Source organism: Moschus berezovskii, chromosome 9 (assembly GCF_049115385.1).
Source record: "Moschus berezovskii isolate FMDL1 chromosome 9, NW_MosBer_1.0, whole genome shotgun sequence".
NCBI lineage: Eukaryota > Metazoa > Chordata > Mammalia > Artiodactyla > Moschidae > Moschus > Moschus berezovskii.
The window spans coordinates 45557747-45579752 of record NC_142468.1 but is presented as its reverse complement, the minus strand read 5'-3'; the positions used below and the strand labels follow the sequence as shown (position 1 = coordinate 45579752).

The 22006-nt window shown below is 40.3% G+C and overlaps 1 protein-coding gene across 1 annotated transcript in view; it reads left to right on the top strand.

The window, feature by feature from the left end:
- The first annotated feature begins 602 nt into the window (after positions 1-602).
- Positions 603-22006, top strand: part of LEO1 (LEO1 component of Paf1/RNA polymerase II complex) — a 34662-nt gene continuing 13258 nt past the window's right edge. The window contains exons 1-8 of the mRNA XM_055436492.2: positions 603-735; positions 9445-10209; positions 12125-12229; positions 14957-15051; positions 16053-16198; positions 16928-17012; positions 20884-20978; positions 21530-21664. Of these exons, the coding sequence (XP_055292467.1) occupies positions 678-735; positions 9445-10209; positions 12125-12229; positions 14957-15051; positions 16053-16198; positions 16928-17012; positions 20884-20978; positions 21530-21664 (1484 nt within the window). The 5' untranslated portion in view covers positions 603-677. The remainder of the gene's footprint in view (positions 736-9444; positions 10210-12124; positions 12230-14956; positions 15052-16052; positions 16199-16927; positions 17013-20883; positions 20979-21529; positions 21665-22006) is intronic.

The following is a 22006-nucleotide window of genomic DNA, read 5'->3' as shown; positions in this document are numbered from 1 at the left end:
ACACACACATGTGTGTGTGAGGACAGATTTTCTTCACAAGCTTCAACCAAAACCTTTCTCAAGATTGAATGCAGAAGCAGGTTTGAGAATGCGGAAGCTGTTTTCATTTGAGGCAGATACCAAAGACGCTTTCAAAACTGTAAATAATTCTATTCTTCAATTTTCAGAAATGAGTCACTTAAAATCTTAAAATGCTATTTTATGTTAACTTGTTTATTATTGTACAACGAATTTTTAAAATTTCTGCCTTAATTACTATTACAGTAAATATCAATACATACAAGCCACATAAATAAAAGCATTTTTGAGTCCGCAACAATTTGAGAACGGCTGATCCGTATAAAACAAAAGGACTGCAGGCCTGACTCCAGGCAGGTTTAACACGGTCACCGGCCCTTCCTGGGAGCCCCCAAATACCACCCCCTCCACTGACACTCAGACCTGATGTACCCAGGTGCGAATCCTCGCGAATAAGAACAGATATTGACGAAGGGCGGGGCTCCTGGACGTAAGAGCGTGGGCAAGTGCCGGTTCAAAGTGCAGGCGACAACAAGCTTCCAGTAGAAAAGGAGACTTTTTAGCAAATCTTTGCGACACTGTCGCGTTTCGTTGGTTCCGTGCCGTAAACGCAGTCGGGGAGCCGCTCCCGGTTAAGACCGCGGCGGACGTGCGCTGCAATGGCGGATATGGAGGACCTGTTCGGGAGCGACGCCGACAGCGATCCTGAGCGTAAAGGTGGGGTCCGCAGGGCTTCGGTGGAGGCGAGAGTGGCGGGCCTTCTCCGGCGGGAGCCCTACAGCGACCCGATTCCGGGTCTGCGAACGCTCTGGTGCCGCTGGCGGATGGTGCTTCCTCTACTCCTGCCTCAGCGCCCCCTGCCCTCCCAGCAGTGCCAGCCTTTTCCCGAGGGAGGGGATAAAGGGACAGATGCAGAGTGTGTGCCTCGAGGTTCTTGGTGTCCATCGAGCAAGCCGAGCCTAGGAGCACGGGGAGCGAAGGGGCGCGGGGCAGGAATGGAGGCCGGTGAGCCGGCGCAGCGAGAGGAGGAAGCCTAGAGTCCTGCTCTGTCCTGCCTTGCACATGGACTGTTGTGAATGAATGGAAGTTACGGGTTCAGGAACATGGGTATGGGCTGGACGAATTTGCAGAGGGGCTCTGATTGTCCTTTTGAATGAAACCAGAACGTGGCGTGATGGAAAGTTTAAAATGCCTGGGTGAGAAGACTGGGAAGGTTACCGGGGTAGGGCTGCATATAGGTGTTACGCGCTGGAGATAATATGTCCTCCGAGAACCTGTGCAAACACTCTAGATCTTGAGTCGGTGGTATTAGATTGGGAAGCATATGAAGTCTGTGTTTGGAGAGAAGGGATGAAGGATTTGGTGATGCAATGAATTAATAAATGTTATGTTCATGATGCAGGGGAGCACCAAGTGGAATCTAGTGTGAGGGCTCTACCAGGATGGATGTCCTGAAGGTTCTGGTCAGGATAGGTCTGGCAGTATATAGTCCTCATACTAACTCTTGTTCCACTTACTTTGCTAGTGTTTTCATTACCCCATCATCTGTATTTGTCCTTATCCCATTCACCCTTCAAGGAACTAGAGCCATGTGAATCCTCGCATCACTCACTTCCATGAAGTTCATTCATTCATCATTTATAGATCCCCTATCATGTTATAGCTACTTTGCTAAGTGTAGGGGTTATAATGATGCAAAGATCATCACCCTCCCTCAGTTAAGTTCATTGCTTAATACATAAATAATTGAATAGGTGGAAGCAATAATGAGTGTTTGAAGGTCTCCTGCTGAGGTGAGGGTTGGAAGTGGCCTGCCGCAGGGACTGGGGCACTGGCTGGTGCAGTCCTGGGAGGCGTGTGTTGACATAAGTCCTTTTGGGAGGTCTCCGCTAGCCCTAACATAGAGCCTGTAGAGTCCAAGACTGGGTTGCCTCAGTTATTAGTGTTAGTCGCTCCGTCGTGTCCAGCTGTTTGTGACTCTATGAACTGTAGCCCGCCAGGCTCCTCTGTCCGTGCAATTCTCCAGGCAAGAATACTGGAGTGGGTTGCCATTCCCTTCTCCAGGGGATCCTTCTGACCCAGGGATTGAACCCAGGTCACCTGCATAGACTTCCCTGGTGGCTCAGCTGGCAAAGAATCCGCCTGCAATGTAGGAGACCTGGGTTTGATCCCTGGGTCAGGAAGATCCCCTGGAGAAGAAAATGACAACCCATTCCAGTACTCTTGCCTGGAAAATCCCGTGGACAGAAGAGCCTGGTGGGCTACAGTTCATGGGGTTGCAGAGAGTTGGACACGACTGAGCAACTTCACTTCACCTGCATTGCTACATTCTTAACCATCTGAGAGTTGTTAGGCCAAACAACTAACAGGAGGGAGAACAGCCCAACCCATTAGCAGACAATTGGATTAAAGATTTACTGAGCAAAGCCCTGAGGTCCCTGAGCAGGACCCAGTTTTCCCCACAGCCAGTCCCTCCCATCAGGAAACTTACACAGTCCTCTTATCCTCATCCATTAGACAGCAGACAGAAGCAAGAACTTAATAATCCCACAGCTTTCAGAAAGAAAACCAGGATCACAGAAATCTAACCAAAATGATCACATATGAAACTATGAGCCATGCCGTGCAGGGCCACTCAGAATGGTCAGGTCATGGTGGAGAGTTCTGACAAAACGTGTGTGGCCTGTGGTATCTTAGTTCCCCAATCAGGGGTTGAACTTGGGCCATGGCAGTGAAAGCTCTGAGTTCTAACTACTAGACCAAAAAAGAATTCCCAAGATTTTCTTCTTTTTTATGGTTGAATAATATTCCTTTGTATATATGCCATATTTATAGTGGCATGGATAATATTTTGTTGTTTATATGCACCAGATTCTGTTTGTCCATAGATGGACATTTAGGTTGTTTCCATATTTTGATAATGCTGCAGTGAACTTAGGTGTGCATATATTTTTTCAACTTAATGTTTTTGTGTCCTTTGGATAAATACCCAGAAGTGGACTAGCTGGATCATATAGTAGTTCTGTTCTTTTTCTGAAACATTTCCATACTGTTTTCCATAGTGACTGAACCTCTACAATCCTACCATTGGTGTACAAATGTTCCCTTTTCTCCATATTCTCTCCAACACTTGTTATTTTTTATCTTTTTGATAATAGTCATTCCAACTGTGGTTTTGATTTTCATTTCTCTTTCGATTAGTGATGTTGAGCATCTTTTCATGTACCTGTTGGAATGTCTTTTTTGGAAAAATGTCTATTGAGGTCTTCTCCCCATTTATGTATATATGAACTCTTTATATATTTTTGGTATTAATCCTTTATCAGATATATGATTTGTGAATATTTTATCCTATTCAATAGATTACCTTTTCATTTTGTTGATGGTTTCCTTTGCTGTGTAGAAGTGTTTAGTTTGATATGTCACACTTGTTTATTTTTGCTTTAATTGTCATTGCTTTTGGTGTCAAATCCAAAAAATGATAACCAAGGCCAATGTCAAGGAGCTTACTGCCTATGTTTTCTTCCAGAAATTTTATGGTTTCAGGTCTAATCCATTTAGAGTTAAATTTTGTGTATGGTGTAATAAGATAGTGGCCCAGTTTCATTCTTTTACATATTGCTATCCAGCTTTCTCAACACCATTTATTGTTCTTTCCTCATTGTGTATTCTTGGCACGCTCCTTTGTTGTAAATTAATTGACCATAATATATGTGTGGCTTTATTTCTGAGTTTTTTATTCTGTTGCATTGATTTATGTGTCTGTATTGCAGTTTGAAATCAAGGGCATGATGCCTCCAGCTTTATTCATTTTTTCTCAAGATTGCTTTGGCTGTATGGGTTTGTGTGTATGTGTGGTTTCACACAAATTTTAGAGTTCTTTGTCCTATTTCTATAAAAAATGCCATTAGAATTTTGATAGGGATTGTGTTCAAAATGTAGATTACTTTGGTTAGTGTGGATATTTTAACAATATCTATTCTTCCAATCCATGTGCGATCTTTCCATTTATTTGTGTGTTCAGTTCTTTCACTGTACAGGTCTTTTACCTTTTTTGGTGAAATTTATTCCTAAGTATTTTATTCTTTTTGTTGCAGTTATAAGCGGGATTATTTTCTTAATTTCTCTGTTAGCTTATTATTTATGTATAGAAACACAAATGTGTATTGATTTTATATTCTGCAACTTTACTAAATTTATTTATTAGTCCTAACAGTTTTCTGGTGGAGTCTGTAGGATTTTCTATATATAAAATGTCGTCTGCAAATAGTGACAGTTTTGGTTCTTTTCAGTTTGGTTGCTGAATATGCCATTTGTATTCACTCTATGTATATATCCCAGTTTGTTTATCTGTTTAGCCACTGTTGAACATTGGGTTGTTTCCATCTTTTGGCTATTTAAATAGTGATGCTGTGAACATTTATTTACAAGTATTTGTGTAAGTGCTTGTTTTCAGTTCTCTTGAGGTGGAATTGTATATATATATATGTAGGGGTGGAACTGCTGAGTCATATGATTCTTTGTTTTACTTTCTGAGGCGCAACCAAACCATTTTTGGACCAGCAAACCATTTTTGTAACCATTTTACATTAGCACCAGCAATGTTTTGAGGGTTCTATTTCTTCACATCTTTGCCAATACCTATTTTACGTATTTTTTAACCCCTTTTTAAAATATAGCCATCACTGTTGGTGTGAAGTGATATTTCATTGTGGTTTCGATTTGTATTTCCTAATGGTCGGGAAGATCCCCTGGAGAAGGAAATGGTAACCCACTCCAGTATTCTTACCTGGAGGATCCCATGGACGGAGAAGTCTGGTAGGCTACAGTCCACGGGGTCGCAAAGAGTCGGACACGACTGAGCGACTGAACGGAATGGTCAATGATGTTGAACATCTTTTCATGTACTTGTTTCATGTTTGTGTAACCGTGGAGAAATGTATATTCAAGTTAAATGTCCATTTTTAAAACGGGTATTTTTTGTTGTTGTTGTAAACATTCTTTATATATTCCAGATTGTTGTGGTTCAGTTGCTCAGTCCCGTTCAACTCTTTGTGACCCCGTGGACTGCAGCATGCCAGGCTTCAGTGTCCTTCATCATCTCCTGGAGCTTGCTCAAACTCCTGTCCATTGAGTCAGTGATGCCATCCAATCATCTCATCCTCTGTCATCCCCTTCTTCTGTCTTCAATCTTTCCCAGCCTTGGGGTCTTTTCTAATGATTCAGCTCTGAGCATCAGGTGGCCAAAGTATTGGAGCTTCAGCTTCAGCATCAGTCCTTCCAACGAACATTTAGGGTTGATTTCCTTTAGGATTGATTGGTTTGATCTTGCAGTCCAAGGGACTCTCCAGGCTTTTCCAACACCACAGTTCAAAAGCATCAGTTCTTCAGTGCTCAGCTTTCTTATGGTTCAGCTCTCACATCCGTATATGACTACTGGAAAAATCATAGCTTTGACTAGACGGACCTTTGTCAGCAAAGTATTGTCTCTGCTTTTTAATAAGTTGTCTAGATTTGTCATAACTTTTCTTCCAAGGAGCAAGCGTCTTTAAATTCCATGGCTGCAGTCACCATCTGGAGAAGGCAATGGCAAGCCACTCCAGTACTATTGCCTAGAAAATCCCATGGATGGAGGAGCCTGGTAGGCTGCAGTCCATGGGGTCGCTAAGGGTCGGACATGACTGAGCGACTTCACTTGCACTTTTCACTTTCACACATTGGAGAAGGAAATGGCAACCCACTCCAGTGTTCTTGCCTGGAGAATCCCAGGGACGGGGGAGCCTGGTGGGCTTCCGTCTATGGGGTCACACAGAGTCGGATACGACTGAAGTGACTTAGCAGCAGCAGCAGTCACCATCTGCAGTGATTTTGGAGCCCAAGAAAATAAAGTCTGTCACTGTTTCCATTACATATGTGTCAGATATATGGTTTGCAGATATTTTCTCCCATTCTATAAGTTGTTTTTTCACTTTCTCGATAATATCCTTTCTTGCACAAAAGCTTTTCATTTTGAGGAAGTCCAGTTTATCTTTTGTTGTTGTTTATAATTCTTTCATTTTTGAAGAATAGTTTTTGCTGAATATAGAGTTCTTGATTGACTGTTTCAGTACTTTGAATATTTCAACCCATTGCCTCCTGGTTTTTATGGTTTCTGATGAGAAATCAGCAGTTATCCTTATCGATGATCTCTTTGTATGGGATAAGTTGTTTCTTTTTTGCTGCTTTTAGGATTTTTGTCTTAGACGGTTTGATAATGATGCGCTTGGGTGCTGTCTCTTTAACTTTATCCTTCTTGGTATTTGTTAAACAGCTTCGATGTGTATGTTCATGTCTTTCATCAGATTTGGGAAGTTTTTGGCTGTTCTGTCTTCAAATGTATTTCCTGTCCCTTTCTCTTTTTTCTCTTCTTCTGGAAGCCCCATTATGCATAGATTGGTACACTTGCTGTGTTCTTACAAGTATTTTAGACTCTTCATTTTCTTGATGCTTTTCTCTTTTTGTTCACCAGACTGGATAATCTCAGTTATGTATCTTAAAAGTTTCCTGATTCTTTGTTCTTCTCACTCACGTCTGTTGTTTACCTCTTTAATGAATTTTTCATTTCAGTTATTATACTTTTCAACTCCAGATTTTCTGTTCAGTTTTTTGAAAAATAATATGTCTTTTTGTAGATATTCTGTATTTGATAAGATATCATTTTCATTGTCTGGGCTTCTTTAGGGACACACTGTAACTTTTGTTTCACATGTATGGGCCATATTTCATTGTTTCTTTGCAGGCTTTATAATTTTTTGTTGATAATTGGACACTTTGAAGTTATATGGTGGCAACTCAGGACAGTACACTCCCTTCCCCACCCCCACCCCCATCCCCACCCCCAGCATTTATTGTTACTATTTGCTGTAGTAGTTATTGTTGATTCTTTTGAACTAATTTTGTGAAGTCTGCAATTTTTGTTGTATGTGACCACTAAAGTTTCTGCTCCATTAGCTTAGTGGTTAGCTAGTGATTGGACAGATGTTTCCTTATATGCAAAAAAGAAACAACAGCAATCATGGTAAAACTTCCAGACTTCACAGGTTGTCTCTCTGTGTGTGTTGAGGCATGCTTTCAGCACTCCACTAAGTGGTTTACACCCTGTCTTTGCTTTCATTTCTTGCTTTCACGGAGCCTGGAGGTCAGCCAGAAGTAGGTCTTAGGGCCCTCTTGGTTCTTTCTTGGGCATGCACACAGCCCTGGGGAAGTGCATGGCTTTCCAGATTGCTAAGAATATATGGGAGGGTTTTATTTGTTTGTTTGTTTCATTTATGGTGGTAGGTTTTTTTTTTCTCTATGACAAACTTTTGATTTTGTATTATGATATAGCCCATTAACAATGTTGTGTTTGTTTCAGGAGAACAGTGAAGGGACTCAGCCATGCATATACATGTATTCATTCTTCCCCAAACCCCTCTCTCATCCAGGCTGCCAAATAAAGTTGAGCAGAGTTCCATGTGCTATACAGTCGGTCTTTGTTGGTTATCTATTTTGAATATTGCAGCATGTACATGATCTTCCCAAAGTCCTTAACTATCCCTTCCCCCCAGCAACTATAAGTTTGTTTTCTAAGTCTATGAGTCTCTTTCTGTTTTGTAAGTAAGTTCATTTGTACTGTTCCTTTTTAGATTCCACATATAAGGGATGTTATACAATGTTTCTCTTTCTCTGTCTGACTTAAATTTCACTCAGTATGACACTCCTCTCGGTCCATCCATATTGCTGCAAATGGCATTATTTCATTATTTTGTAATGGCCGAGTAATATTCCATTGTATATATGTACCACGTCTTAATCCATTCCTCTCTGGACATTTAGGTTGCTTCCTTGTCTTGACTATTGTAAACAGTGCTGCAATGAGCATTGGGGTGCGTGTATCCTTTCAGATCATGTTTCTCTCTGGATGTATGCCCAGGAGTGGGATTGCAGGGTCATATGGTAGCTCTATTTTTAGTTTTGTAAGGAGCCTCCATACTGTTCTCCATAGTGGCTGTACCAACTGACATTCCCACCCACAGTGTTGGAGGCTTCCCTTCTCTCTACACCTTCTCCAGCATTTGTTGTTTGCGGATTTTTTGATGATAACCATTTTGACCTGTGTGAGGTGGTACCTCACTGTAGTTTTGACTTGCGTTTCTCTAATGATTAGCTATGTCACACATCTCTTCATGTGTTTGTTGGTCATCTGTAACATGTCCCCTTTGGAGAAACATCTATTTGGATCTTCTGTCCGTTTTTTGAGTGGGTTATTGGTTTTGATGCTGTTAAGTGTCATAAGCTGTTTGTAAATTTTGGAGACTAATCCCTTATTGGTCATATCATTTGTAAATGTTTTCTCCCAGTCTGTGGATTGTCTTTTCATTTTGCTTATTGTTTCCTTTGTTATACAAAAGCTTTTGAGTTTAAATAGGTACCATTGTTTCGGAGGAGCCTGGTAGGCTGCAGTCCATGGGGTTGCTGAGAGTTGGACACGACTGAGTGACTTCCCTTTCACCTTTCACTTTCACGCACTGGAGAAGGAAATGGCAACCCACTCTAGTACTTTTGCCTGGAGAATCCCAGGGACGGCGGAGCCTGATGGGCTTACGTCTGTGAGGTCGCGCAGAGTCGGACACGACTGAAGTGACTTAGCAGCAGCAGCAGCAGCTTAGCAGCAGCATTGTTTATTTGGGAAATGGATTGAAAGAAATGGATTGAAAGAGCTCTTGCTGTGATTTATGTGAGAGTGTTCTGCCTGTGTTTTCCTCTAGAAGTTTTATCATCCTTTTAAAGTCCTTACTCCCCATATTATGTCATTCCTCAGCCTTTTCAACCAAGCTTTTTAGTTAGTCTGTTGTTTGCCCTAACTGTTATTCATTGTCCCAAGCAGACACAACTAATATATCTACCTTTAAAATGTTTTGAGTAGCCACCTTAGCAACAAGAGAGTTCCAGGTTAGGTGAAATAAAGTCAAGTCCTTTGAGCCAGTCCCTTCAGTGATCCACCAGACAGATCAGAACTAACAACCATGATTCTTTGCAAATGAGGTGCCGTCTGCTCCCTCCATTAGTGGCACATGCGCCAGAAATTCAGGGTATTATATTATCTTCAAGGCACTATTAGTCAAGGGGTGGGTTGGGGGCAGTGGGGGTTGGGGGTGGGGACCAGAGTATGTTAGAAGATCCCTAAGTTCTGTTTTTTTTTTTTACTGAGATTCAGCTTTTTTGGGGGGCGCATTAAACATTCCCCTGGTTGATGCAACTTTTAGTTTCCATAATCTGAGAAGATCGATTCTAACAGCTTTTAAGAAGTTTTTTCCTTGCTTTTATGTTGGGATGGACTTCTAGTGTTCCTTATTCTGCTTTTTTTTTTTTTTGCTTACATCACCCTGTGTTTATATGATCCCATAGATTCTGACTCTGGATCGGGCTCGGATTCTGATCAAGAGAATGTTGCTTCTGGCAGTAACGCCTCTGGGAGTGAAAGTGATCAAGATGAAAGAGATGACGCAGGAAAACCAAGTAATAAGGAACTGTTTGGAGATGACAGTGAGGATGAGGGAGCCTCTCATCATAGCGGGAGTGATAATCACTCTGAAGGATCAGATAATAGATCAGAAGCTTCTGAGCATTCTGACCATGAAGAAGACAATGATCCCTCAGATGTAGATCAGCACAGTGGATCAGAAACCCGAAATGATAATGATGATGAAGATGAGGGTCATAGATCAGATGGAGGGAGTCATCACTCGGAAGCAGAAGGTTCTGAAAAAGCACACTCAGATGATGAAAAATGGGGCAGGGAAGATAAAAGTGATCAGTCAGATGATGAAAAGATACAAAATTCTGATGATGAGGAGAGGGCACAAGGGTCTGATGAAGATAAACTGCAGAATTCTGATGATGATGAAAAAATGCAGAACACAGATGATGAGGAGAGGCCCCAGCTTTCAGAGGATGAGCGACAACAGCTGTCTGAGGAGGAGAAGGCTAATTCTGATGATGAACGGCCAGCAGCTTCTGATAATGATGATGAGAAACAGAACTCGGATGATGAAGAGCGGCCACAGATATCTGATGAAGAGAAAATGCAAAATTCTGATGATGAAAGGCCACAGCCCTCGGATGAAGAACACAGGCATTCAGATGATGAAGAGGAACAGGACCATAAATCAGGTAATACACTTATGAGAACCAAAGTGGTTTTGTAGAAGCACTGAGGTACAGCGGGGGCTCATTGATTGTTTTTACAGTACTTTAGTACTCTGGGTTTTCTCTTCTGTTCCTCTATTTCAACCTTTTCTAACTCTATACATTTTACTTGTAAACATTTTCCTAATCCGTGTATTATTTCTGTCTATTCCCCTTCCATTTCATTGATGATAGATCAGGAAGAAAAAAATTTGAAGAGGAAAGTCTTAGAGCAAGGTGTATAGTGCTAAAGTAGCTAAATACCGAATAGAGTTAGTTCCATTTTTGTGGGTAACTGAAGAGCATGCCCCAGATGAGAATAGATGTGCCTGGGAGGAAAAAACCCCAGTGCCATTGAAATGCCCAGTTTCGAGTTCAGTTTATTAGAGATCCAAAATTTCATCCTCCAGAGGTAATCAGGCTTCAAGGAGTTTACTCAGACTAACCACAGGAAGTTATAAAAATTCAATTGCAGAATTGTTTCAAGAGCAGCAGTTATTTTTCTCTTATCACTGTATCCTTTGGGGGGGAAATCTGCATTGGATACCAAATTGTAACAGTCAGGAGGTTGCCTGAGGAGCATAATATCCAGAATGACTACACAGGCTGGATGATCTCAGTGAGTTACAATAGCCCGACACATGCATCCTCATCCTGGGGAGATATGCTTGGATCAGAACATTCATTCCCTGAAGACAGCAGGAAATATAGAGTGGAACTTTGGCTTTTGGATCCCCTTTCATAGTAGCCACCTACACTGTTTTCTTGAAGTTAACACGTTCTTCATATAGAGTATTAAAACAGTTAACCATCTGATTTCTTTGTGTTATATAAAAGTCACTTTGATTAAATTGGAAGTCTTCCTGTAGTGATATCTGGGTTGCTTCATTTTTATAAGTAATTGATTATAATTATATATTGGTTCTGTTTTCTTAGAGAGCTGCAGTATGGGGAGTGGGAGGTCTTTTCTCCTGAAATACATACCTCAGGATAGCTTTCGAGATAGCATTTTAACATTATTTAGGAGAGGAGGTCAAAAAGTTTCCAGAGATGGATATAGGTCTGTATAGACTATAGGACTGCAGTAAGTATTCAATTAACTAATTCTGGGTAGAGTTATTTGTACTGGGAATACCCAGAATCATTCAGGCTTATGCACTACTTCCCAAATACTAGCAGACTAACATAAAACTAAGAGTAGGAGTCTTGTCACTGGTCATCCTGCTTAACTAGTTCTACAGTGGTTGGGTTTGAAGTTTAAAATTACGTGAACAGTTGTACCATCCAGAAATGATATATTTGTGTCTTCCATTACAGTATATTTACTTCTGTTTTGTCTTCTGTATTGAATGATATATAAATTTAAAGTTTCAGAACTGCTTTTCTCATTCTCCCAAGTTTTTCTGCTTACGAAAACCAGTATTCCTTAATTTTATTTCAAAATTAACCACAGTAAGTTGATTTTTGTGTGTGTTTGTAGAGTTCTCTTAACATTAATGCATGTATAGATTTTTGTAGCCATCACCACAGTCATGATACAGACTGGTTCTCTCAGCCCTAAAAAACTCCCTCACACTGTCTCTTTTGTAGTCACATACTTCCCCCCCGGGACCCTCACCAACTCCTGCTCTGTTCTGTCACTGTAGTTTTGTCTTTTTGAGAATTTTATAAATGAAATCAGACAGTAGCGCTGCCTTTTTTCTTTCACTTACTGTAATGCATTTGAGATTCATCCAAATCGTTACTTGTATCAGTAGTTCGTTCTTAGTTATTACTGAGTAATTTTCCATTGTATGGGTGGTCCATAGTTTGTTTATCTCCAGTGTTGTTTTTCAAACACAAAAAATCAAAGTGATGATATGACTATGATTATGCGGAACTTCTGATTCTACTCTTACAGAATCTGCAAGAGGCAGTGATAGTGAGGATGAAGTTTTACGAATGAAACGCAAGAATGCAATTGCATCGGATTCAGAAGCAGAGAGTGACACAGAGGTACCAAAAGGTACTCTACTTACTTCTTTTATATAGCTCTATTTCCATTCCTCTCCCTGCGTTTAACTATGGTACATTCGCAACCCTGGGCGTTTACCCCAGACTGCAGGACTCACAGAAAAGATTGTGGATACATTTAGTGTACCCAGGGAAGTTGTACAGATATGAGAAACTGCTCACACTTAAGTAGTTGAAGAACCTGCTTCATTTGTAGTCTGAGTGAGTTTGCTGTTAGGGGCCCGAGGCTCTGTTGAGGAGGACGTGGCATTGCCTCTTCTTCAGGTTGAATAGTGACAGTTCCAGGACAGCTTGTTAGCTTGTTCTTAGGTTCTTAATAGGTTAATATTAGATGAAGAAGCTGATTCTTCAAGCTATTTTAGATGAAGAGTTCGTAAAAACCCAGTGTTAGATAAGGTAGATTTTTTGTAAGGATATAAGATCTACCTGGACTTCCCTGGTAGCTCAGCTGGTAAAGAATCTGCCTGCAGTATGAGAGACCTGGGTTTGATCCCTGGGTTGGAAAGAGCCCCTGGAGAAGAGAATGGCTACATACTCCAGTAGAATAGTATGGAGAATTCCATGGACAGAAGAACTTGGTGGCTATAGTCCATGGGGTTGCAAAGAGTCAGACATGACTGAGTGACTTTGAGGGGGTTCCCTGAAGCTCAGACGGTAAAGAATCTGCCTTTGATGCAGGAGACCAGGGTTCGATCCCTGGATTGGGAAGTTCCTCTGGAGAAGGGAATGGCAATCCACTCCAGAATTCTTGCCTGGAGAATTCCATGGACAGAGAAGCCTGGAGGGCTACACTCTGTGGGGTCGCAAAGAGTCAGACACGACTGAGCAACTAACACACACACACACACACACAAGATCTACCTGTTTATCTCTGTGTATGACTTCACTTCAAATGGCAAATTGCTATACGATAAAGATGTTAGTATAAAAGTTACAGTAAACATAATTTTGATAATTTGCACAGCCATTTTTGTGCTGAATGGTGAAAGTGAAGTGAAGTTGCTCAGTCGTGTCCGACTCTTTGCAACCCCATGGACTGTAGCCTACCAGGCTCCTCAGTCTGTGGGATTTTCCAGGCAAGAATACTGGAGTGGGTTGCCATTTCCTTCTCCAGGGGATCTTCCCGACCCAGGGATTGAACCCAGGTCTTCCGCATTGTAGGCAGATGCTTAATAGTTTATATAAATTATCACAAGTAACAGTATAACTAAAGCAAACATTTAGCAGGTCAACTAGAGAGAAAAGAGACAGCTGGACAGAACACAAGTTCTGGGATTTACTTAAAGATCTTTGGGTCTATAACTCCTAGTTATGTACATGGACTTTGGAATCATATAACCCAAGTTAGAATCTTTGTAGTTCTACTTTCCAACTGTATGATTTTGGTCAAATTAATTACTTACTAAATTTCAGTTTCTGATCTGTAAGAGAGAGATGATGCTATCACCTTGTAGTGTTGTGAGAATCAGATATATGAATTACTTTATTTTGTTCACATTTATTGAGAATCTGCTTTGTACTAGTACTGTTCTGTGCACTCGGAATGTAGCAGTAATCAAAGACATCTCCCTGTAGAACCCACATTCTGTTGGGGTCAGGGTAGGGTAGAGAGACTGATGATAACACAGTAAGTAAATGAAATATATAGCGTGTTAGACAGTGATGAAACCTAAGAAGAAAATAATCAGGTGGGCACATGAACATAGTCTGGAACCAAACCTGAGATATCTCCAAGGTATTCCTGTATTCCATGGTCTGGATATATCAGTTTATCCATTTACGAACTGAAAGACATCTTGGTTGCTTCTAAATTTCGGCAATAATGAGTAAAGCTATAGACATTTGTGTGCAGGTTTTTATGTTGATACAAGTGTGTAGATCCTTTGGGTAAATACCAAGGAGCACAATTTCTGGGGCATCTAGTAAGAATATGTTTAGTTTGGTAAGAAACTGCCAGACTGTCTTCCAAAGTGGGTATGCCGTTTTGCATTCCTACCTGAATCAGTGAATTAGAGTTCCTGTTACTCCACGTTTTTGCCAGCATTTGATGTTGTCAGGATTCTGAATTTTGACCATGTTAGTAGGTTTCCTTCTCTTTTTCAGGGGTCTGTCCTTTACCGTGTCTTAGTGACTCGCTGTCATGATTTTACTCTAGACCATGTCGTTACCGAAATTGTAACTCTTCTATAATTTCAGTTTCAAGCAGTCTACCTTTTGACCACCCTTCTATCTTCCTGTCATCTCTTTTACTACTCCACTTTGGTTTATTACAGATTATAGTTGATATTGTTGTTTTGCCTGTACTTGGGTGAAGTTCTTCCTGAGAGGAAGGGAGCCTGGGTAGACATGACCTGTAATTTTAAAACTTGAAGGATAACGTGGAGAATAGGCCTGTGTGGTGTACTTAAGCCCCAAAATTGAGTATCTGGACTATAGGAGGATATTTGGGCTCCTGAGGAATAAAGGAAAGTGGAAAAACAAGGATGCAGTAAGTAAAGGAGGAAAGAAGTGCCTCCTGTGCCCTGTGCCTTTCACTGGACTTGCCCTCTTCCCTCTGCACAGACACTCTAGTTAGATCTGTGAGTGCCAGGCTCAGAGTTGTGTTTGGGTGGTTTCCAGGTGCCAGGTCTAGGAACTTTAGGAATATGTTGAAGTGATAGCTTTGAAGAATCGTTGTTACAGGTATTAAACACTGTGCCTTTTTCCTCTTGCATTGAAGATAATAGTGGAACCATGGATCTCTTTGGAGGTGCAGATGATATATCTTCAGGGAGTGATGGGGAAGATAAACCACCCACTCCAGGACAGCCTGTTGTAAGTAAATTTACCAATGAGAACTGGAAGAGAGAACTAGGTGTCTCTTTTATGCCAGGAAGAGGAAGTTCGGTAACTGAATTGCAGTATGGAAATACAGTGAACATGTGGCTTCCTCATTTATGTAGAGAACTCCTGGTTATAAGGAGGAGTAGAAAAAACTGTCTTGAAACGTTCTTCCGTGGAATACCACTGGGCAATAAAAAGGATTTATAGTTGGAGCAACTTGGATAAAGTTTACTGATACATGAAATTTACTGATATATTCAGCAACTTGGATGAAGTTCCAGGGAAATATGCTGAGTGAGAAACAGCCAGTCCGAAAAGGTTAAGACTGTGTAAGTCCACTCCTATAACAGTCTTGAAATGACCGAATTATAGAAATGGAGACAAGATTAATGTAAATTACAGCAGAGGGATGAGGGCAATGGACACTGGCTGTAAAAGGGCAGCGTGAATCCTTGTGGCAATGGGAATGTCCTATATCTGCCTGGGTCAGGTCAGTCTCCTGGTTGTGATATTGTACTGTAGGTTTTGCAAGATGTTGTCACTGCGGGAAAGAAGATAGAAAGAAAGAACTGCCCAGTGTGAGGTGGGCCCACACCTTTAGAGACTAGACTGCATGGACCTGTGAATTGAATAACATTTATTTGAAGGTTTTTCTTGTTCATGTCAGCAAGTGTGTTTTGTTGATAATTTTCTCTAATTTTAATTGATAAAGTGACTTCATATTCAAGTGTCTGTTAATTTCACATTTTTGTTGCTGAGTATGTGGAAGATAGATTTTTCATAAAAGAGATGTTTTCTTACTTTGATGCTTCTAAACCAATCTTGTTTTTCTGTGAGGGTTTTGGGGGGTTGGTTGGTAGGTATGGATAATAGCCCTGAAGTCATGTCTCATTATATACTTCTTACGTGCCTAAACAATACAAGTGTGGAAATGGAGTTGGACCATCTCTAAAGTCCCATCAAGCTCTAAAAATCTGTGACTCTTTTACTAGGATGAAAATGGATTGCCTCAAGATCAACAGGAGGAGGAGCCAATTCCTGAGACCAGAATAGAAGTAGAAATACCCAAAGTAAACACTGATTTAGGAAATGACTTATATTTTGTTAAGCTGCCCAACTTTCTCAGTGTAGAACCCAGGTAAGGGGATCAGTTGATGGTTTTTTAATGTTGGATAGGATTATATAGAATGTTGATATTTGTCTCACTTTGTATGAATTGACTAGTCACAAAATGGAAAACTGGTTATGTATCGCTGAAAAACTAAAAACCAAATGTGTCCTTTTATGGAAAAAGTATGGACTATTGGTAAAGGAGATTTATAATGCTTGTAATTGTTTTTAGCAGTCTGTTACTTTCTTATGAATTAACAGGTGTCACTAGTCTTGGAAGTTTCTCACTAATGAAGCCCTGAAGAAACTGAAATTGAGAGTAGTGAAATTTGCTAGAGAAACTGCAGGTGTCCTCTACAGCAGCCATTGTGGGTCCAGAAAAACTAATGGTTTGGACTGTGGAACAGCATTGATGGAAATTATTCACTACGTGACATGCATGCTCTTTGTGCTATTTAAAAATTTTTTCCTAAGCAAAATGTGGAAAACTAGGGTATACGTGGCCTACTTGTTCAGAGACTTACATAAGAATTAAGAGTACTTGAATATTTAGCCTTGGTTGTTCTTTATTTCAAGCTATATGTGTTAATACCAAATTTCAAGAAGCTGCAGTAATTTGAATACATCCTTATAGTTGAACATGAAGATATTTGACTATTATGATTTTTAGTAATTATGATTTTTTAAAGTTGCTTTACATAGCAGGAATATTTCTTACAAAATATGACTAATAGTTTATTTTAAAAACAATTTGTAGACCATTTGATCCTCAGTATTATGAAGATGAATTTGAAGATGAAGAAATGCTGGATGAAGAAGGTCGAACCAGGTTAAAATTAAAGGTACCATTCTGTGCTTTACCCTTTTCTTTTTTTCTTTTATAAAGTTAAACTTGGGGTTACTAACTTGAGACTTAAGCTTTTGAAAATGATCTTGTTTGTTTCCTGTGTCATCAACAAATGAATTGTCTACCTTTTCAGAATAGTTTTTAGAAAGAAAATAGCATAGCTTTTTTCTGTAAAGGCGTCACTTTTTTTTTTTTTTTGCTATATTACATCTTTTGGTGCTTTAAAAAAATTATTAGCTACTTTCTTCAGAATAAGTTGTACTGTGGTTTGTGTTTAGAACAGCTCCCTCCATATTTGTTGTGGGTTAAGTTCTAGCAACTTCCTGCAAGGGGAAATTATCTTCAGGCTCTTTGATCTATAAATGAACAAATCATATACAGAAGAATAATTTATTACTGGTACCTAACACCTCACCACATGGCTGTCTTTGTATTTTTCCAGTTGTTTGGGTTCACTATTAGGAGAGATTTTCATTGTGCTAAATTCCTATTAATGCTTTTCTTTGAGATCTTGTACTGTCTGGTTACTCTGTCCACGGAGGTCCTCTAATCTTCCTTTAATCAAGGAGGTTGTACGTTTAAGTAAATGGTTTAGAGCTGAGTTGTAGCACAGTAACAAGAAACTCATGATACTGACACTAGTGCTATGCGTTTTAAATTCTTAAATCTGAAGATTTCCTGTAAATACTTTTTTTTTCCAGTAGATATTGTACATGGTATTAAAATATTAAGACGTGAGAGTCCCGCCTTCTTAGAATTCAGGGGCTGAACTTTTAGAATAATGAGTTTAATGGATCCATAAGTACCTAAAGAACCTTGATATAAAATAGTTTCTCTAAAATGCGTGAGCTTCCAAAGCTTTTCAGTGAAATTTCATTACTCCTCCCACTTAATGGAAATGTAAATCAGATGAGAAAATGGAGATAAACAGGCACCATTAACTTGGTCAAGGTCACACCATCAATATATAGTACTTAGGCTTTTTTTTGCTCTTTTTCTTACTTCCCCTCCATGTTAGGTTCTCTCTCAGTGTTTCCCTTGGAACATGTGTATATCTGTTATAGATTTAAGGTTAGCACTGTTAATTTTTTATGACTGTTTAGAACCTCTGGAGTTAACTCTGTTGCTTATATTTCTCATCATTTATATAAATTAATGTGATAGTTCCTTATTCACTTATTTTTACTGATTTTTACCTTTTCCTTTTATCTTCTATCATGGTATATCGACTAGTGTCAATGTGTCTATGTTTTAAGGTCACATAATACCAGACTCTTAATATCAGCATTAATGTCTAGAAATAAATGTTTTACTCTGAAACCTTAGTGTGTAGACTAACAAAATGTCAGTGTATAGCAGACTGTTGTTTTTTAAAACCTTGATGGGTGATGGAAAATAACCTTGGATCCTTGACTTTTTTGAATGATGCTCTTGAGATAAGTCCTACCATTCTTAAAGAATCAGTTGGTGGTATGATTAATTCTTTAATGAACAAAGAACCAGGTACAGTTTATGTACCTCTCTGAGGTTCTGTGTTTTTAGAAGTACTTTAATGTGTCTTTCATCCCAATAGGGTAAGACCTAGCAGAGTAGTCTACCATAGCATCATTATTATTTGAATCACCTTATATAATAGGAAGCATTTTTCAAAGTGGCTTCACAGTTAATAATGGCCCATGTGTTTTCATATTTGTACGTGGCTAACCAATGTTTTATGCTTCCCTTGTGGCTCAGCTTGTAAAAAGCCTGCCTGCAATGTGGGAGACCTCTGTTTGATCCCCGGGTTGGGAAGATCCCCTGGAGAAGGGAATGGCTACCCACTCCAGTATTCTGGCCTGGAGAATTCCATGGACTGTATAGTCCATGGGCTTGCAAAGAGTCAGACATGACTGAGTCACTTTCACTCACTCACTTAACCTATTTTATAGGGCTTCTCTGGTGACTCAGTGGTAAAGAGCCTACCTGCTAGTGCAGGAGACATGGGTTCTATCCCTGGTTTGGGATGTTTCCCCTGGAGAAGGAAATGGCAGCCCACTCCAGTATTCTTGCCTAGAGAACCCCATGAACAGAGGAGCTTGGTGTACTACAGTCCATGGGGTTGTAAAGAGTTAGATACAACTTAGCGACTGAACAACAATAACAACAAACCTATTTTATTTGAGAGGGAAGGCAGGGATAATGACAGATCATTTTGTTTAGCTTCTTTTATTAAGAAAAATTTCAAACATAAACAGAAATAGCAAGAAAAGTATAGTAAACTCTCACGTACCCATCATTCATTTAAGTGGTTGTCAGGTTGGACATCTTATTTCATCTGTATTCCTCACCCTATCTTACCCAGACTGTTTGGAAACAAATCTCAGATATGACATCATATTTAATATTGAAAGTGAAAGTCGCTCAGTCATGTCCGACTCTTTGTTACTCCATGAACTATATATAGTCCATGGAATTCTCTAGGCCAGAATCCTGGGGTGGGTAGCCTTCCCCTTCTTCAGGGGATCTTCCCAACCCAGGGATCGAACCCAGGTCTCCCACACTGCAGGCAGGTGCTTTACTGTCTGAGCCACAAGGGAAGCCCAAGAATACTGGAGTGGGTAGCCTGTCCCTTCTCCAGTGGATCTTGCCAACCCGGGAATTGAACTGGAACCTCCTGCATTGCAGGCGGATTCTTTACCAACTGAGCTATTGCACTCTTAACCAGGCAGCTTCATGCAAAGAGTTGACTCACTGGAGAAGACACTGATGCTGGGAGGGATTGGGGGCAGGAGGAGAAGGGGACGACAGAGAATGAGATGGTTGGATGGCATCACCGACTCTGTGGACATAAGTTTGAGTGAACTCCGGGAGTTGGTAATGGACAGGGAGGCCTGGCGTGCTGTGATTTGTGGGGTCGCAAAGAGTCGGACACGACTGAGCAACTGAACTGAACTGAAGTGAAAGAAGGACAGGGGGAAACTAGAAAGAAATCATTAGGACGAAGTTGTAAAGGCAGTTAGTTAACAGAGGAGATCCAGAAAATCTAGCTGGGAGTGGCTACTGTTAGGTAGATGGTAGGGGCTGAGGCAGGGGTTGCTTAGGCTTCAGTCTGTTGGTTTTCAAAATGCTGGCTTTTCTTTGATGCCATCTTAGTTCACATTCTCTTTCTCCTTGTGAGTGTATTCTTTTTCAATTCTTTACTGTCATTTTAGTGAATTTCCAGGATGTGGCATGGATAAACTACATGCATTTAGTGTGCTATATTTTCCTGGAAATCCCATTGAATTTTTAATTTCAATAACAGTGGTTTTCATTTTAGGAAGGCTTTGAATATTTTGCAAATCTGCCTGTTATTCCCCTTCCCCATAAAGTTAGACTCTAAACCTGCTCAAACTTGGGGTTTTTATTTTCATAAGGTGCTGTTTTTTCCTTACCTATATGTGGGGGTTTCCTTATCTTCCTAAGCCAGTAGGCAGAGTTTTTTAGTCCCACATTTATTGGGTTTTTAGTTCTATGAGAAAACCTGCTTTATATAGGAGTCTCAATCCTAAATTGCTATTTCATATGGCCTCAAACCTTATTTCTTGTCTTGCTAGCTCTTCTTGTGTCTTATAACTTCTGGAGGTTACTACAGATTTAGCACCTGTTCAGATGCTATCTGGCACTGAGCTCTCTCTGTAGTTTCAGCATGGGAGTAGAAATTCACATAGGCATATTTTCTTTCCTGTTGTTATTTTATCTAATGTCTCTCGGTGATTAAAACAAGAAGGTTTCAATGACCTCTTTTCTGTCACTGTCTGTCCATTCTTATTCTGTTATTATGTGTCTCTTGAGGAGAGAAGACGCAAAAATGACAGTGTTTTAAGGCACTTGTGTTTTTAAAACAGGTAGAAAATACCATAAGGTGGAGGATACGCCGGGATGAAGAAGGAAATGAAATTAAAGAAAGCAATGCTCGAATAGTCAAGTGGTCCGATGGGAGGTGAGCACAGATGCCTGAAGAGTGTGGAAACATACAGAATGTGGCTGGGAGGGATGACGTTTTGGAATAAGACCTTATTTGGGGTATACCTCTTATTAAAGGATTTCTGTTATTTAGTCTCTGGCATTGTATAGAAAACCTCAGAAATAAGTAAGCAGTTGAGGGTCATACAGACTGGTGGGAGGCTTGTTAAAAGTATTCTTGGAAATGTGATCATCCTCTGGCTATAGCACCGTAGTCAGGAAAATTAGACCAGCTCCCCTGCCCGTTGCGTCCTACTCCCTAGAAGTTGACACTTTAGTAAAGCTGCCCTTCACTGGGAAGGTGGTAGGGGCTGAGTGAATGTCACAGCATGTTTTGCTTCCTAAACATGAACACACAGTGTTCTTTACTTCTGTGTAAGTCTTTTTTCACATCATGCCTTTTTATTCTTCCCTTGCTTCTGAATTCTGTGTTAGGAGAGAAAACGGTCATTGAATCACATTCAAAGTAAAGTAAAATGAGCGAGTGAAAGCTTTCTGACTAACATGTGACGTGTTCCTTCTTTTCAGCATGTCCCTGCACTTAGGCAATGAGGTATTTGATGTTTACAAGGCTCCACTGCAGGGCGATCACAACCATCTTTTTATAAGACAAGGTACCGGTCTACAGGGACAAGCCGTCTTTAAAACCAAACTCACGTTCAGGTAATTCCTGTCATCAACGTTCAGTTCAGTTCAGTTCAGTCGCTCAGTCGTGTCCAACTCATCAACGTACTATTTGTTAAACAGTAAAAGTTAAACAGGTGTTGTTCAAAGTGCCTGACTCCTGATTGGCATAACCTCACAGTATAGTTCCCCAAGGACCAAGATTTGGTTCTCAGCTCTGAAGGTTCAAAGGCTCTTTTGTCAAGTGCTCTGAAAGTTGCTGCTTCACAGGGAGCCAGGTCATGCTAACCAGAGCTCCAGGAGACTGTATGTAAACCAGAACGTCAATGTATTAATTCTAGAGATTACTATAGCTACCAGGAGGCCTGAGAGTACTAATTG